The 19,134-nt window shown below is 42.3% G+C and overlaps 1 protein-coding gene across 1 annotated transcript in view; it reads left to right on the forward strand.

Moving 5' to 3' along the window:
• LOC139762214 (uncharacterized) overlaps window positions 1-10,690 on the forward strand; it is a 36,239-nt gene extending 25,549 nt beyond the window's left edge. Inside the window, exons 2-3 of the mRNA XM_071686836.1 lie at window positions 7,842-7,910; window positions 8,450-10,690. Of these exons, the coding sequence (XP_071542937.1) occupies window positions 7,842-7,910; window positions 8,450-10,129 (1,749 nt within the window). The 3' untranslated portion in view covers window positions 10,130-10,690. The remainder of the gene's footprint in view (window positions 1-7,841; window positions 7,911-8,449) is intronic.
• The last annotated feature ends 8,444 nt before the right edge of the window (window positions 10,691-19,134 follow it).

The following is a 19,134-nucleotide window of genomic DNA, read 5'->3' on the forward strand; positions in this document are numbered from 1 at the left end:
TTGAAAGATCTAGTTTCTTGTTTTGCTTTTTTTTTTTCCTGGACTTATCACATCAACCCCGGTGCTTTATTCGACAGCCCCCCGAGTATTAGAGAAATATTTTCATCATGAGATAAGTGGAGGGGATTTTTCTTGGGCTGTGCTTTGACACGCTGACCTGTGGTTCACCGTGAAGACCCGCCTGCTGTTCCATCTCAAGCCTTAGATATGATTTACCCACGGACCATCACTGACTTTCACTCTCTTGTCACTAAGTTTGATTTTGTAATACGATATTTTAAAAGGAATCATATCAACCTGTACAATATCTACACGAAATTATACATCATGGAAATCAAAAACTGATACTAAGATTACATTCACATAACTTCACTAGCCTGATTCACTCAGCTGATCCAACACGAACTATGTATGATTCACTCAGCTGATCCAACACGAACTGTGTATGATTCACTCAGCTGATCCAACACGAACTATGTATGATTCACTCAGCTGATCCAACACGAACTATGTATGATTCACTCAGCTGATCCAACACGAACTATGTATGATTCACTCATCTGATCCAATATGAACTATGTATGATTCACTCAGTTGATCCAACACGAACTATATATGATTCACTCATCTGATCCAACACGAACTATGTATGATTCACTCATCTGATCCAATATGAACTATGTATGATTCACTCAGTTGATCCAACACGAACTGTGTATGATTCACTCAGCTGATCCAACACGAACTATGTATGATTCACACGGCTGATCCAACACGAACTATGTATGATTCACTCAGCTGATCCAACACGAACTATGTATGATTCACTCAGCTGATCCAACACGAACTATGTATGATTCACACGGCTGATCCAATACGAACTACGTATGATTCACTCAGTTGATCCAACACGAACTATGTATGATTCACACCGCTGATACAACACGAACTATGTATGATTCACTCAGCTGATCCAACACGAACTATGTATGATTCACTCATCTGATCCAATATGAACTATGTATGATTCACTCAGTTGATCCAACACGAACTATATATGATTCACTCATCTGATCCAACACGAACTATGTATGATTCACTCATCTGATCCAATATGAACTATGTATGATTCACTCGGCTGATCCAACACGAACTATATATGATTCACTTGGCTAATCCAACACGAACTGTGTATGATTCACTCGGCTGATCCAACACGAACTATATATGATTCACTCATCTGATCCAACACGAACTATGTATGATTCACTCATCTGATCCAACACGAACTATGTATGATTCACTCAGCTGATCCAACACGAACTATGTATGATTCACTCAGCTGATCCAACACGAACTATGTATGATTCACTCAGCTGATCCAACACGAACTATGTATGATTCACTCAGCTGATCCAACACGAACTATGTATGATTCACTCATCTGATCCAATATGAACTATGTATGATTCACTCAGTTGATCCAACACGAACTATATATGATTCACTCATCTGATCCAACACGAACTATGTATGATTCACTCAGCTGATCCAACACGAACTATGTATGATTCACTCGGCTGATCCAACACGAACTATATATGATTCACTTGGCTAATCCAACACGAACTATGTATGACTCACTCATCTGATCCAACACGAATCATGTAGGATTCACTCAGCTGATCCAACCCGAACACTATCAGATAAAACCCAAGACAGGTCAGTTCTTACAATCACCAGCAAATTACTGTACCTAATATCATGAGACTGATCAACGGAGGGCGCAGTTAAAAAAAAAAAAAAAAATGAATCGAACATTCTACGTTTCTCTGAGCGTCGAAGATCTCACTATTCAGAGCCTGTTGTGAGGACTGAAGATTTGATTCCAGTACTTACTGACCTGGCGGGCAAGAGGTAAAGTTAAGAACATACATCACCAGTCAACGTCACATCTCTGTGCCTGTCAGTATCAACCCCAATTCGTCCTAATTCTCCTAGGAACACCCTGAGACAATATGGCTATAAATACCAAAGAATTATCAAGACAAATCTGATCTGGTCGACCAGTTCCCCACTAGACTCCAATATTATACAGGGAGGTACTTAGATCAGCTTGCTAGTGATGGGCATTTACAAGCTTGCTTTGAAGACCAGGAACCGGAAATCAGCAGTGCATTTTTCAGCACACAACTACTTAAATGTACAGTTTCAAGAAATGTGAAGAAAAAGAAAACGCAATTTTGTATCTTTTCGGAAGACGCGTGCCGTCGTATTTATACTGTACAGTTCCTTTCAATTACAGACAATTGTACGCGGACAGTGTACACACATATACGATACAATTTCAAATTTACAACCGTACATTAATACATCAATGTACTGTTGTAATAATTCCTCCATGTTAAATCCAGGAAGGGCAGCTTGAGACCCTTCCGTCAACTCTCGAACATCGCGAGGATCAGGAGAAATGGAAAAGCGATTTTGAGTCGTACATTTACCAGTGTGAATGCCTGCACGGCCTTCCCTCACACTGTGCTCTTCTGTTTGATACAGTTAAACGTTTAGTAAGTTTGTTTCGACGAGTACACGGCTGGCAGCCTAGGCATCTTGGGCTGCTCAGTGCCTTAGTTTTCTTACAGTCATTTCAGTCTCATATGACCAATTCTTTGAAGACCGTGACATACTGTGGACCTCGAGAGGTTCCTACCTCGTCAAGAGTTCTACGACTGTGGGGATCACTTGAACCAATCTAATGCTTCCAGTCATGTCATAATGAATGGCAGGGACTCAACGTAATCACCAGGTTTCAATTATCACTAAATCACCCGGCTTGAAATTAGCAGTGTAGATGTTGGGTGGCTGAGCACTCAAGAATTTCTCAAGAGCTGGTGAGATGACCTGTTTTCTACATTCCCGCCCGTCTTATTATCAGATTCTACAACTGTGAAGTTCTTTAGAACCGAGATACTGTCCTCTGTATAATCTTATGCCATGAATCAAATGAGAAAGAGCGAGAGAGACAGTGCCATCAACATCCTCCTCTACACAGGTAAGGGAATCAAGGTTCTCTCCCATTTCCAATTCAACTACCACAGTTGTTGACTCATCCTTTGAAACCATTTATAGTCTTGAACGAGACATAACGAAGAAAATGTTAGACGGCTTCTTCCAGTCCTTCGTGGAAGCTACCCATCCAAGGTGCTACTGGTGAGGTCAATTTCTATTCAATTCTCAAGACTGTCAAACTGACGCCTTAACTTGATAACGACGAAGACTTTCAAAAATTTTGGATGTGTTTCTAAAGTTGGTGCCGTTGACAGACATTATAGGATGAATACCTAGCGGCGATAAATCTCCTAAATACGCGTAAGAAGGTTAGGGCAGCTGTGTCTTAGTTAATTCCAGATGTAATGCACGTTTGGGAACACGTAAACATGAAGATGAAAAACAACTTAAAAACACTGTCTCTAGTGTTGGTGATGGTGGCAGCACCAGGGTGGTCACTCTCAACTGTATGGAAGGGCCTAAAACGTACTCGTTGGTGTGAGAGAGAGAGAGAGAGAGAGAGAGAGAGAGAGAGAGAGAGAGAGAGAGAGAGAGAGAGAGAGAGAGAGAGAGAGAGAGAGAGACTCCACTCTGTGGTCCTGCAATCAACACATCCGCGCATTAAAGTTATGATCACTTGTCAGCCCTGAGAAAGTCTGTATTGTTCACAGTGTGTCAGCAACACCACACCACACTCCAGAATGAAATTCCCTTACTATTAAGGTCATGCGCCCTATGACAATTCCCTATGATGCGATTTATCTAGTAGGGTGGTGAGGGAGGTAAATGCATAGGTCTTGACGAGAGGGGCAGAGATGGATGTAGTCTGTAGGGTGACGGGGTGCCTGGAGGTGTCATTTGTGTGCTGATGACACGGCACTAGTGCCAAATTCGAGTGCGAAGCTGCAAAGCTGAAAGTTGAGAATAAATTTCAATTCAAAAGCAATGTTATTAGGTTTAGCAATGCAAAGAGAAGGTTAGTTAGGGTAAGTTTGAATGGTGAAAACGGAGCGAAGGAAATTATGCGTTTTAGGCACTTGGGAGACAGGACAGCAAGCTAATGGAACCAATGAAGCTGAGGTTAGTCACTGGGTGGGTGAGGGAACGAAGGTTCTGGGAGCACTGAGGAATGTATGGCAAGAGAGGCCACTATGTGGAGGTCGAAAATGGGTTTGAAGTCATAGTTGTCACAATAATGTTGCACTGATGTGGGGCATGGGCTACAGATGAGTCTTTGGAAGAGCGTGAATAAGTGTTGAAAACAAATGTCCGAAGACAATATGTGGTGCGGGAAGGGTTGGTGAAATAAGTAATGATAAGGTACGAAAGTGCGGTAATAAGAAGGGTATGACTGAAAGAGCTGAAGAGCGTAAGCTGAAATGGTTTGACCACAAAGAGAGAACGAGAGGATAGGTTGACATAGAGGAGAGATGTGTCAGAAATGAAGGGGACAAGAAGAGAGAGACGATTTTGGAGGCAAGAGAATGGAATAAATAATATTCAGTGCTCAAGGCCTGACCAAGAAGGCGGATGAAAGACGTGCACGAGATAAGAGTGAACTGGAGCGATGTAGTATACTGGGGGCGACGTGCTGTCAATGGACTGCACCAAGGCATACGAAGTAGCTGAGGGAAACCATAGAAAGATGTGTAGGACCTAGTTGTGGATGGGCCCTGTGGTTTCGGTGCATTACACATGACATCTAGAGAATTGATATGAACGAACGAATCCTCTTCTTCGTCGGTTCCCACGGCTACTTCGCAAACGTGGGAAACTGCGAGAAAAAAAAAAAATATATATATATATATATATATATATATATATATATATATATATATATATATATATATATATATATATATTCTTTTCTTTTTATACTATTCGCCATTTCCCGCGTTAGTGAGGTAGCGTTAAGAACAGAGGACTGAGCCTTTGAGGGGAAATCTTCACTTAGCCCCCTTCTCTGTTCCTTCTTTTGGAAAATTAAAAACGAGAGGGGAGAATTTTCAGCCCCCGCTCCCTCCCCTTTTAGTCGCCTTCTACGACACGCAAAGATACGTGGGAAGTATTCTTTCTCCCCTATCCCCAAGGATATATATATATATATATATATACATATATATATATATATATATATATAAGAATTGTGGGAGTATGTGACAAGAGTGTAAGGAATAAATCTTAGACTGCTATGGGTAAAACTGAAAGCGGATGGCGAAAGATGGGTGACTATTGGGTGACTATTAGTGCTTATGAACCTGGTAATGAGAAGAGACATCATGAGAGGCAAGTGTTTTGGAGCAGATGAGTGAGTGTGTCAGCAGTTTTGGTGCACGAGACCAGGTATTAAAGATGGGTGATTTAAATGCGGAGGCAAGTAATGTGACAGTTGAGGGTATAACTGGTACGCATAGGGTATTTAGTGCTATGAATGGAAATGGTGAACAGCCTGTGGAGTTGAGTGCTGAAAAAAGACTGGCGATTGGGAATATCTAGTTTAAAAAGAGAGATAAATATAGGTAAGTATACGTATGTGAGTAGGCGAGATGGTCAAAGGGCATTACTAGATTATGTATTAATTGATAGGCGTGTAAAAGAGAGACTTCTGGATGTAAATGTGCTGAGAGGGGCAGCTGGTGGGATGTATGATCACTATCTTGTGGAGGCGAAGGTGAAGATCTGTAGAGGTTTTCGAAAAACAGTAAACAATGTCGGCGAGAAGAGAATGGTACAAGTAAGTGAGCTTGGAAGGGAGGCAAAAGATGTAGACAGGATTGTACAAAGGAGGATGGATGTGTTTGGAATGAAATGTTTGAGGACTATATGTGGTGTGAGGTGGTGTGACCTGACTCTTAGGGTTCAGATCAAAGTTAAATGGTGTCACGGTGTAATGATGATTTTGTTGTGAAGATGTAGTTCAGTGAAGATAACAGTTTGGTGAAGATGGCCTTTTCATCTGACCATAAAATGAACCAAGATAGGTTCAAGGCCAGTCAAAGAAGCTAGCATAATATTCAGCATGTAATCAAGACCAATTATCTCATGGAGTACTCTAGAAAATAACCATGGCACTGTTTAGGCTTTGGTCTATTACCAGAGAGAGGCATTATGGCTGCCATCATCGAGTTATAACCACCACTAGAAAAAGTCTTAAAACCTTCTTCAGCAGTTAAAGCATACACAAAATACTCTCTAACTGTTTATATAGCCTATAATGAATTGCTTACCCAAATGAGAGTAGTCGATCAAGACACAATAAAACAAGTGGTCCAACCACCTGTTGTGTCCCATGGCATCAGTTACCTACGTAGAAGTGCTGTCCAACACGACAGTAGGATCAGCAACACAACTCATAGTCCAGCTACCCATGGTATCCCCTCACATACGTCATCAGGCACAAGTGATGCTCCATGGCATCGCTTATCCTGGTGTGAGTAAAGTCTAGCAGAATAAGAACATCCTCAACACAACACACGGTACTGCTTACCTTGGTGTAAGTGTCATCGGGCAGTGCAGTAACAGCAGCAACATAACACCTGGTGTAATCATCCATGTTCGTAAGTGTCATCCAGGTGTGAGTGTCATGAGGCAGAAGAGGAATATCTGCAACACAACACGGAGTCCGACCACCTGCCATAGCCTGTGCTACATAACCGAAGCCTCCACACTTTTTCCTGGAATGAAAAATCAAGTTTTTGTAGTGACATATGATTTCATAACTCATACATGAGAGAATTACCACCTTCTACATATACGTATCTTATCAAAATACATATAATCTAACTTACAAACAGTGACAAATATCTGAAATGAAAAACGGTCTTTGATACCAATGTTCTATACAATATAACGGTATTCTGTCTGTAATGATATCTTTCCCAACACTTTCATGACCTGTAGGTTGCGACCAGTAGACATGACCAGCCGAGTGCTGTGGGAGCCTCACAAAGATTGAGAGAACCCCGAGGGACAGGAAGTAGGTCCTTGCATACGTACAAGACTAATGAAGGTAGAGAGGACGCACGTAATAATAAAGTAGGTTTCCCCCTTCACTAACAATACTGACGCTCATGTTTGACCATCACAGCCTTTATATTCAATGCACTTGGTGAAAACCACATCAACTTGCTCCTACTACCAAAACAAAACCTTTCTTCAATGGTTCTAATGTATGAAACTACTAACGGATCATTCTTGTTTTGACATGGCCTAATTCTTCTAATTCATGTTCGCTTCAGAAACAGACATTAGTAAGTTGTTGAAGGCAACAGAACACTGTTGTGAAACATTTTCGAAACATAGAAAACGTACATAAATGTAAATCTCTACCATGTTCTTATTACAGGAAATCGTTGCAAACACCCAGGATTCGAACCCTGGTCAAATACCTGACGATCGGGAAGCGTAACTTCTCGGGTGCGATTTAGAGTGTGTCTGAGGCCAAGAACGGCTGGGTCCGCCCTGGCCCATTAGGTCTCGCGAGGTGGCCAGGGATCGCAGGACCATAGAATGTAGTGTGAGATGGGAGACCTGAGAGCCAGTCCAGCCGAGAGGATACACGACCCTGACTGTCCAATATCTGACCAAGGTTGGAATCCCTTTGCCCATCAGGTCATGTGAGCATCTCACGATCACAGAAAATGGTCTGAGATGGACGACCTTTGAAATGTCACAGCCAAGTGGGTTCGCTACCAGATTGTCGAGAATTTCACACGGGTACGAATCCTGGGGCATGTGCAATTATTTACAAATATAAATCCACTATATTACTGATATGTGATTTTCACCAACAGATGATGTGCATGACAGCCATGACGGTGATAGCAGTAACAGCTAGTGAACCCTCACCAACTCTCTTATGGGTGAGTTCTCTATAGCCATTACAAAAGTCTTCCTAAACGATCCTTAGTAAATTGTACACCTTTATAAAGAAAAAAAAATCTATGAAACAAAGATCAACTTGCTTTGAGATCTGCCTGCCTCGCTCAAGATCAATCAATTACAGTAAAAATAAAGGAAAAAAATAGTGAAGCTCATGGTAGGGACAAGGTAGGAAACTTGGTCAACAATATCATCTCCCCATCTAAGCCATCCACACAAAGTTTTCACTAATTCACAGTATCCGATAAAAATGATTTACTTCCCGTGTCATCATAATCAGTCTGCTGCACACAGTACATGACCTTGAAAAAAACATGTTAAAGTTGTTTCACAGATACAGCAGTACCCTATGACTTGTAAAACACTAGTTCACACACCTAACCTAACCTAACACTACTTAGGAAATGAAAGGAAAATGATGCTAAAATATTTCAGCAGTTTGCAATGCTGCAAAATACCTTTGTTTACTGCATAACTCAGTTTTAAAACGATAATACAGTTCTCACAAAAATGATCTTAGCCCACAGACTTGTTCCTGAGAGCACAAAAGGACTCTATGTGGAAGAAAGACACGAGAAAGGACATGGGATCACGAGACACTGCTGACATGTCCACCAATCAGGACCTACTCGCCTCTCCTGGAAGAACAGTACACATGCCAAGAATAGTGACTGTCACAGGAGGAGGTGTCTACCCTACACTTGAGGATAACACTACAGAAGAGATGACGACTCCAGATACAGCTGCCGGCACCACTCAGAATGGGGCAGAAACGACCACATCCTTACAATACTCCACTCATACCATGTCCGTGCCAAGAAACAGTGAAGAGATAATGATTTTACCCTTTGTAGCGGACGATGCTAAATCTGGTGAGATTTCAAATCAACACAGCGTAATACCTGTAAGTATATCTTATCAAAATCAAGGTACACCCCTGCTTAACCGACCAGCAATATCAACACGGTCTAAACTAATTGCTTCTCATACTTATGGTGTTCCGTCATCAGATCTTCATACTGTCAGCTCAACTCTACTATCAAAGGTACCGCTGAAAAATAGCCAGGAGTACCCTGTGGTGGAGCAGGATAAGCTGCACTACATGCTGATCTGGAATCATGAGGCAGAACGACTGGACGTACCATTTGTGAGAGTAACTAACATTTGGCCACAGACTGGGATGGTTTACATGCCTATAATAAATCAGATGTCTCACCTGATACAGGATTCTGAAGCAGTCAAGGAAACAGCACAGAAGTTCAAGACACCGTTGAAGAGGACACATACCACTAGGAATTCCCAAAATTCAGTTGATGAACCTGTTTTAAGATCTAACAACTTTCAGAGAGCCTGGGCTTGGGATATGGAGGAAAGCAATACGGATCATGCAATGATTACACAAGCCAACAGTGTCTTACGTGGAAGGGACAGTATCCTGAAAAATAAATCTGATCCTAACAGTAAGCCCGTGGAAGATCAAGTAACCCCTGTCATGAAAGACAACTCTGAACCGAAGTGGAAAACAGATCAAAACCAAAATTCTTCTCCTATGACAGACGATGCACATAGAGCACAGGGTCTTACGCCTCTCACACTAGCGAGAAGACGACGCGCTGCCGCCCCACCAACTGTAGTCAGAAGGCCGTTAAGAACTGGCATTATAATCCCAACAACCATAACCACAACCCTAGTTCCCCGTAGCGCTGGTACCAAAACTAACACTCTGAGGAGTGCACACAACAGACCTGATGCAAGTCACCAGAGACCAGTTTCAATACCTGTTACCCTGACAAAACGTGAGGAAAACCATAATGTATCTCACATACCAGTGATATTCCTTTTCCCATCTCTCACCACTCTGACAGGCCCTGCATCACACAGACCAGAGATAATCACTACTGTTAATGATCCCACACGGGAGATGAGCCCTTCTCCATCTCACAGGCCAGTGATAAATCCTACGGACATTCTACCACCACAGCAAAATCCTACTGCACCTGAAAGCTCTGCGATAATGCCATTGGATGATCCTAGTTCAGCTCACAGACCATCTGAACCCTCCGATGCATTCGAACCTGCAAATCCTATTGCAGTTCCAAGGCCAATTTCAAACCCTGCGCCAGCTCAACGACCAATTACTAATAACTGTACAACCCAGAAAGTAAATGGATCCAGGAGAATTTTTATAATCCTTCTATAGCCTCTAACAGCCAATCTCACGAGTCACAAGAGGACAACGTATATTCGAGTGGGTCAACAGAGGAAGGCCATTCCAATGAGACTAAACAGCGTGGTACTGACCCACTCCCTTTGTTCTTATTGTACAAAAAACTAAATCATTAACATTCTTAATTAGCATGAGATCTACGGCCTTAAAAGAACTATTCAGGTGACCTTGTATCATGAAGTAATAATCGTCCTTAACACACTGAAACAATGGTATGTTGGTGAATGAGGTAAAAGCACTCTGATAATGTGGACATCATAATTTTTCTTAAAGATGAAATAATAAAATTGCCTCAGCAGATTATTTCTAGCTTGTTTGTGATCTTCTACCTTAGAAGTATACAGCTGTAGCCGTAGTCAAGTGTTACAAGGGCTGACCGACCTTCGCCAAGTTGCTACTGTATTCTTACATATGCTAGTTATTTTGCTGATCACTTTAGTTGTTCCTTTATCTGTACTGCCTCTCAAGATATACTGAATTACTTATATAAAAAAAAAAAAAAATATGTATCTGATGTATCAGTTTCACCTTACAATACCGTGTTTTTCAGGTGTAATAAAAAAAAAATAAGTCATCCTGCTTACTTTGTACAGGTAAACACACTTCAGCTCCTGTTAATGTAAAGAAAAATCGACTTATTTCATAATGCTCATAATGATGATAATCCCGCACTAATTCATCCGCTCAACAGTAAACTATGTCTCACCTGCTTGGTTTTCCACTCTCTCTCAGAAGCAAATATAACAAAGGTGCAGAGCAGACAATACAGTTCACTGAACAATACCTGGTTGCCTGGCAACGCGACACCTTCACAATGAAACAAAGATCCTCATACTTCAACATACTTAGTACCCAATTCCATGCAACACCACTACATCCCTCCCACTCAAAACACTCTAAAACTAACCCCAGTGCAGAAAGAAAAAGCTTACACATACTTCACACTTCCATGAGCTCTACTTGCAGATCCCCCTTCCCAAACAAACAAGCAATGACAGAACGCAACAAACACTATACAGCTAGCCTCCTTACTTGGTCTTAAACTCCAATCCACCAGACATAACCCCATCAGAAACCTCACCCCCCAGACAAACTCCTGCCTACACTCTGCATAACACCTACCACTACAACGATATAAACACCATCTCAACATATCTCGAGACCATTCATGTCCACCATGAAAATACCATAATGAAGACACCGAGCACTTAACACTCACTGGCCCTGCACTCTGCACGAAGACGTACACACATCACAACATTTTGACCTACAGTCATGACCACTGGACATGGCCATCTTCCTAAGCGCTGCATGGGCCTATTAAGGATAGAAGGAATTACTGGGGCAACAAGTATACTCTCTCTCTCTCTCTCTCTCTCTCTCTCTCTCTCTCTCTCTCTCTCTCTCTATATATATATATATATATATATATATATATATATATATATATATATATATATATATATATATAACCTTACCAACCAGTCAACAATACAGTCACCCCCTTTTTTAATAAATTCCACTGCAATACCATCCAAACCTGCTGCCTTGCCGGCTTTCATCTTCCGCAAAGCTTTCACTACCTCTTCTCTGTTTACCAAATCATTTTCCCTAACCCTCTCACTTTGCACACCACCTCGACCAAAACACCCTATATCTGCCACTCTATCATCAAACACATTCAACAAACCTTCGAAATACTCACTCCATCTTCTCACATCACCACTACTTGTTATCACCTCCCCATTTGCGCCCTTCACTGAAGTTCCCATTTGCTCCCTTGTCTTTCGCACTTTATTTACCTCCTTCCAGAACATCTTTTTATTCTCCCTAAAATTTAATGATACTCTCTCACCCCATCTCTCATTTGCCCTTTTTTTTCACCTCTTGCACCTTTCTCTTGACCTCCTGTCTCTTTCTTTTATACATCTCCCACTCAATTGCATTTTTTCCCTGCAAAAATCGTCCAAATGCCTCTCTCTTCTCTTTCACTAATACTCTTACTTCTTCATCCCACCACTCACTACCCTTTCTAATCAACCCACCTCCCACTCTTCTCATGCCACAAGCATCTTTTGCGCAATCCATCACTGATTCCCTAAATACATCCCATTCCTCCCCCACTCCCCTTACTTCCATTGTTCTCACCTTTTTCCATTCTGTACTCAGTCTCTCCTGGTACTTCCTCACACAGGTCTCCTTCTCAAGCTCACTTACTCTCACCACCCTCTTCACCCCAACATTCATTCTTCTTTTCTGAAAACCCATACAAATCTTCACCTTAGCCTCCACAAGATAATGATCAGACATCCCTCCAGTTGCACTTCTCAGCACATTAACATCCAAAAGTCTCTCTTTCGCACGCCTGTCAATTAACACGTAATCCAATAACGCTCTCTGGCCATCTCTCCTACTTACATAAGTATACTTATGTATATCTCGCTTTTTAAACCAGGTATTCCCAATCACCAGTCCTTTTTCAGCACATAAATCTACAAGCTCTTCACCATTTCCATTTACAACACTGAACACCCCATGTATACCAGTTATTCCCTCAACTGCCACATTACTCACCTTTGCATTCAAATCACCCATCACTATAACCCGGTCTCGTGCATCAAAACCACTAACACACTCATTCAGCTGCTCCCAAAACACTTGCCTCTCTTGATCTTTCTTCTCATGCCCAGGTGCATAAGCACCAATAATCACCCACCTCTCTCCATCAACTTTCAGTTTTACCCATATTAATCGAGAATTTACTTTCTTACACTCTATCACATACTCCCACAACTCCTGTTTCAGGAGTATTGCTACTCCTTCCCTTGCTCTTGTCCTCTCACTAACCCCTGACTTTACTCCCCAGACATTCCCAAACCACTCTTCCCCTTTACCCTTGAGCTTCGTTTCACTCAGAGCCAAAACATCCAGGTTCCTTTCCTCAAACATACTACCTATCTCTCCTTTTTTCACATCTTGGTTACATCCACACACATTTAGGCACCCCACTCTGAGCCTTCGAGGAGGATGAGCACTCCCCGCGTGACTCCTTCTTCTGTTTCCCATTTTAGAAAGTTAATACAAGGAGGGGAGGATATTTAATGTATGTATGACTCATGGTGAGGTGCCTGAGGATTGGCGGAATGCGTGCATAGTGCCATTGTACAAAGGCAAAGGGGATATGAGTGAGTGCTCAAATTACAGAGGTATAAGTTTGCTGAGTATTCCTGGTAAATTATATGGGAGGGTATTAATTGAGAGGGTGAAGGCATGTACAGAGCATCAGATTGGGGAAGAGTAGTGTGGTTTCAGAGGTGGTAGAGGATGTGTGGATCAGGTGTTTGCTTTGAAGAATGTATGTGAGAAATACTTAGAAAAGCAAATGGATTTGTATGTAGCATTTATGGATCTGGAGAAGGCATATGATAGAGTTGATAGAGATGCTCTGTGGAAGGTATTAAGAATATATGGTGTGGGAGGCAAGTTGTTAGAAGCAGTGAAAAGTTTTTATCGAGGATGTAAGGCATGTGTACGTGTAGGAAGAGAGGAAAGTGATTGGTTCTCAGTGAATGTAGGTTTGCGACAGGGGTGTGTGTGATGTCTCCATGGTTGTTTAATTTGTTTATGGATGGGGTTGTTAGGGAGGTAAATGCAAGAGTTTTGGAAAGAGGGGCAAGTATGAAGTCTGTTGGGGATGAGAGAGCTTGGGAAGTGAGTCAGTTGTTGTTCGCTGATGACACAGCGCTGGTGGCTGATTCATGTGTGAAACTGCAGAAGCTGGTGACTGAGTTTGGTAAAGTGTGTGGAAGAAGAAAGTTAAGAGTAAATGTGAATAAGAGCAAGGTTATTAGGTACAGTAGGGTTGAGGGTCAAGTCAATTGGGAGGTGAGTTTGAATGGAGAAAAACTGGAGGAAGTGAAGTGTTTTAGATATCTGGGAGTGGATCTGGCAGCGGATGGAACCATGGAAGCGGAAGTGGATAATAGGGTGGGGGAGGGGGCGAAAATTCTGAGGGCCTTGAAGAATGTGTGGAAGTCGAGAACATTATCTCGGAAAGCAAAAATGGGTATGTTTGAAGGAATAGTGGTTCCAACAATGTTGTATGGTTGCGAGGCGTGGGCTATGGATAGAGTTGTGCGCAGGAGGATGGATGTGCTGGAAATGAGATGTTTGAGGACAATGTGTGGTGTGAGGTGGTTTGATCGAGTGAGTAACGTAAGGGTAAGAGAGAAGTGTGGAAATAAAAAGAGCGTGGTTGAGAGAGCAGAAGAGGGTGTTTTGAAGTGGTTTGGGCACATGGAGAGGATGAGTGAGGAAAGATTGACCAAGAGGATATATGTGTCGGAGGTGGAGGGAACAAGGAGAAGAGGGAGACCAAATTGGAGGTGGAAAGATGGAGTGAAAAAGATTTTGTGTGATCGGGGCCTGAACATGCAGGAGGGTGAAAGGAGGGCAAGGAATAGAGTGAATTGGAGCGATGTGGTATACCGGGGTTGACGTGCTGTCAGTGGATTGAATCAAGGCATGTGAAGCGTCTGGGGTAAACCATGGAAAGCTGTGTAGGTATGTATATTTGCGTGTGTGGACGTATGTATATACATGTGTATGGGGGGGGGGGGGTTGGGCCATTTCTTTCGTCTGTTTCCTTGCGCTACCTCGCAAACGCGGGAGACAGCGACAAAGTATAAAAAAAGAAAAAAAAAATATATATATAGGGGAGAAAGAATACTTCACACGTATTCCCTGCGTGTCGTAGAAGGCGACTAAAAGTGGGGGGAGCGGGGGGCTGGAAATCCTCCCCTCTCGTTTTTTTTAATTTTCCAAAACAAGGAACAGAGAACGAGGCCAGGTGAGGATATTCCCTCAGAGGCCCAGTCCTCTGTTCTTAACGCTACCTTGCTAATCCGGGAAATGGCGAATAGTTTGAAAGAAAAAAGAAAGATATATATATATATATATATATATATATATATATATATATATATATATATATATATATATATCTTTTTTTTTCTTTTTTTGCCACTGTCTCCCGCGTTAGCGAGGTAGCGCAAGGGAACAGACGAAAGAATGGCTAAACCCACCTACATACACATGTATATACATACAAGTCCACACATGCACATATACATACCTATACATATCAACGTATACATATACATACACACACAGACATATACATATATACACATGTACATAATTCATAGTCTGCCTTTATTCATTCCCATCGCCACCCCGCCACACATGAAAATAACAACCCCCTCTCCCCTCATGTACGTGAGGTAGCGCTAGGAAAAGACAACAAAGGCCACATTCGTTCAAACTCAGTCGCTAGCTGTCATGTAATAATGCACCGAAACCACAGCTCCCATTCCACATCCAGGCCCCACAGAACTTTCCATGGTTTACCCCAGACGCTTCACATGCCCTGGTTCAATCCATTGACAGCACGTCCACCCCGGTATACCACATCGTTCCAATTCACTATATTCCTTGCCCTCCTTTCACCCTCCTGCATGTTCAGGCCCCGATCACTCTAAATCTTTTTCACTCTATCTTTCCACCTCCACTTTGGTCTCCCACTTCTCCTTCCCTCCACCTCTGACACATATATCCTCTTGGTCAATCTTTCCTCACTCATTCTCTCCATGTGCCCAAACCATTTCAAAACACCCTCTTCTGCTCTCTAAACCACACTCTTTTTATTACCACACATCTCTCTTACGCTATTATTACTTACTCGATCAAACCACCTCACACCACATATTGTCCTCAAACATCTCATTTCCAGCACATCCACCTTCCTCCGCACAACTCTATCCATAGCCCACGCCTCGCAACCATATAACATTGTTGGAACCACTATTCCTTCAAACATACCCATTTTTGCTTTCCGAGATAGTGTTCTCGACTTACACACATTCTTCATCGCTCCCAGAACTTTCGCCCCCTCCCCCACCCTATGATTCACTTCCGCTTTCATGGTTCCATCCGCTGCCTGATCCACTCCCAGATATCTAAAACACTTCACTTCCTCCAGTTTTTCTCCATTCAAACTTACCTCCCAATTGACTTGTCCCTCAACCCTACTGTACCTGATAACCTTGCTCTTATTCACATTTACTCTCAGCTTTCTTCTTTCACACACTTTACCAAACTCAGTCACCAGCCTCTGCAGTTTCTCACACGAATCAGCTACCAGCGATGTATCATCAGCGAACAACAACTGACTTACTTCCCAAGCTCTCTCATCCACATCAGACTGCATACTTGCCCCTCTTTCCAAAATTCTTGCATTTACCTCCCTAACAACCCCATCCATAAACAAATTAAACAACCATGGAGACATCACACACCCCTGCCGCAAACCTACATTCACTGAGAACCAATCACTTTCCTCTCTTCCTACACGGACACATGCCTTACATCCTCGATAGAAACTTTTCACTGCTTCTAACAACTTGCCTCCCACACCATATATTCTTAATACATTCCACAGAGCATCTCCATCAACTCTATCATATGCCTTCTCCAGATCCATAAATGCTACATACAAATCCATTTGCTTTTCTAAGTATTTCTCACATACATTCTTCAAAGCAAACACCAGATCCACACATCCTCTACCACTTCTGAAACCACACTGCTCTTCCCCTATCTGATGCTCTGTACATGCCTTCACCCTCTCAATCAATACCCTCCCATATAATTTACCAGGAATACTCACCAAACTTATACCTCTGTAATTTGAGCACTCACTTTTATCCCCTTTACCTATGTACAATGGCACCATGCAAGCATTCCGCCAATCCTCAGGCACCTCACCAGGAATCATACATACATTAAATAACCTTACCAACCAGTCAACAATACACTCATCCCCTTTCCTAATAAATTCCACTGCAATACCATCCAAACCCGCTGCCCTGCCGGCTTTCATCTCCTGCAAAGCTTTTACTACCTCTTCTCTGTTTACTAAATCATTTTCCCCTAACCTTCTCACTTTGCACACCAACTCAACCAAAACACCCTATATCTGCCACTCTGTTATCAAACACATTCAACATACCTTCAAAATACTTACTCCATCTCCTTCTCACATCACTACTACTTGTTATCACCTCCCCATTTACCCCGTTCACTGAAGTTCCCATTTGTTCCCTTGTCTTACGCACTTTACTTACCTCCTTCCAAAACATCTTTTTATTCTCCCTAAAACTTAATGATACTCTCTCACCCCAACTCTCATTTGCCCTCTTTTTCACCTCTTGCACCTTTCTCTTGACCTCCTGCCTCTTTCTTTTATACATCTCCCACTCATTTGCACTATTTCCCTACAAAACTCGTCCAAATACCTCTCTCTTCACTTTCACTAATAATTTTACTTCTTCATCCCACCACTCACTACCCTTTCTAATCTGCCCACCTCCCACGCATCTCATGCCACAAGCATCTTTTGCGCAAGCCATCACTGATTCCCTAAATACATCCCGTTCCTCCCCCACTCCCCTTACCTCCCTTGTCTTACGCACTTTACTTACCTCCTTCCAAAACATCTTTTTATTCTCCCTAAAACTTAATGATACTATCTCACCCCAACTCTCATTTGCCCTCTTTTTCACCTCTTGCACCTTTCTCTTGACCTCCTGCCTCTTTCTTTTATACATCTCCCACTCATTTGCACTATTTCCCTACAAAACTCGTCCAAATACCTCTCTCTTCACTTTCACTAATAATTTTACTTCTTCATCCCACCACTCACTACCCTTTCTAATCTACCCACCTCCCACGCATCTCATGCCACAAGCATCTTTTGCGCAAGCCATCACTGATTCCCTAAATACATCCCGTTCCTCCCCCACTCCCCTTACCTCCTTTGTTCTCACCTTTTTCCATTCTGTACTGTCTCTCCTGGTACTTCCTCAAACAAGTCTCCTTCCCAAGCTCACTTACTCTCACCACTCTTTTCACCCCAACATTCTCTCTTCTTTCCAGGAAACCTCTACAAATCTTCACCTTCGCCTCCACAAGATAATGATAAGACATCCCTCCAGTTGCACCTCTCAGCACATTAACATCCAAAAGTATCTCTTTCGAGCGCCTATCAATTAACACGTAATCCAATAACGCTCTCTGGCCATCTCTCCTATTTACATACGTACACTTATGTATATCTCTCTTTTTAAACCAGGTATTCCCAATCACCAGTCCTTTTTCAGCACATAAATCTACAAGCTCTTCACCATTTCCATTTACAACACCGAACACCCCATGTACACCAATTATTCCCACAACTGCCACATTACTCACCTTTGCATTCAAATCATCCATCACCATAACCCGGTCTCGTGCATCAAAACTACTAACACACTCACTCAGCTGCTCCCAAAACATTTGCCGATCATGATCTTTCTTCTCATGCCCAGGTGCATATGCACTAACAATCACCCATCTCTCTCCATCCACTTTCAGTTTTACCGACATCATTCTAGAGTTTACTTTCTTACACTCTATCACGTACTCCCACCACTCCTGTTTCAGGAGTAGTGCTACTCCTTCCCTTTCTCTTGTCCTCTCACCAATCCCTGACTTTACTCCCAAAACATTCCCAAACTACTCTTCCCCTTTACCCTTGAGCTTCGTTTCACTCAGAGCCAAAACATCCAGGTTCCTTTTCTCAAACATACTACCTATCTCTCCTTTTTCCTCATCTTGGTTACATCCACACAGATTTAGACACCTCAATCTGAGCCTTCGAGGAGGATGAGCACTCCCCGCGTGACTCCTTCTTGTTTCCCCTTTTAGAAAGTTAAAATACAAGGAGGGGAGGGTTTCCAGTCCCCCGCTCCCGTCCCCTTTAGTCGCCTTCTACGACACGTGAGGAATGCGCGGGAAGTATTCTTTCTCCCCTATCCCCAGGATATATATATATATATATATATATATATATATATATATATATATATAATATATATATA

Source organism: Panulirus ornatus, chromosome 3 (assembly GCF_036320965.1).
Source record: "Panulirus ornatus isolate Po-2019 chromosome 3, ASM3632096v1, whole genome shotgun sequence".
NCBI lineage: Eukaryota > Metazoa > Arthropoda > Malacostraca > Decapoda > Palinuridae > Panulirus > Panulirus ornatus.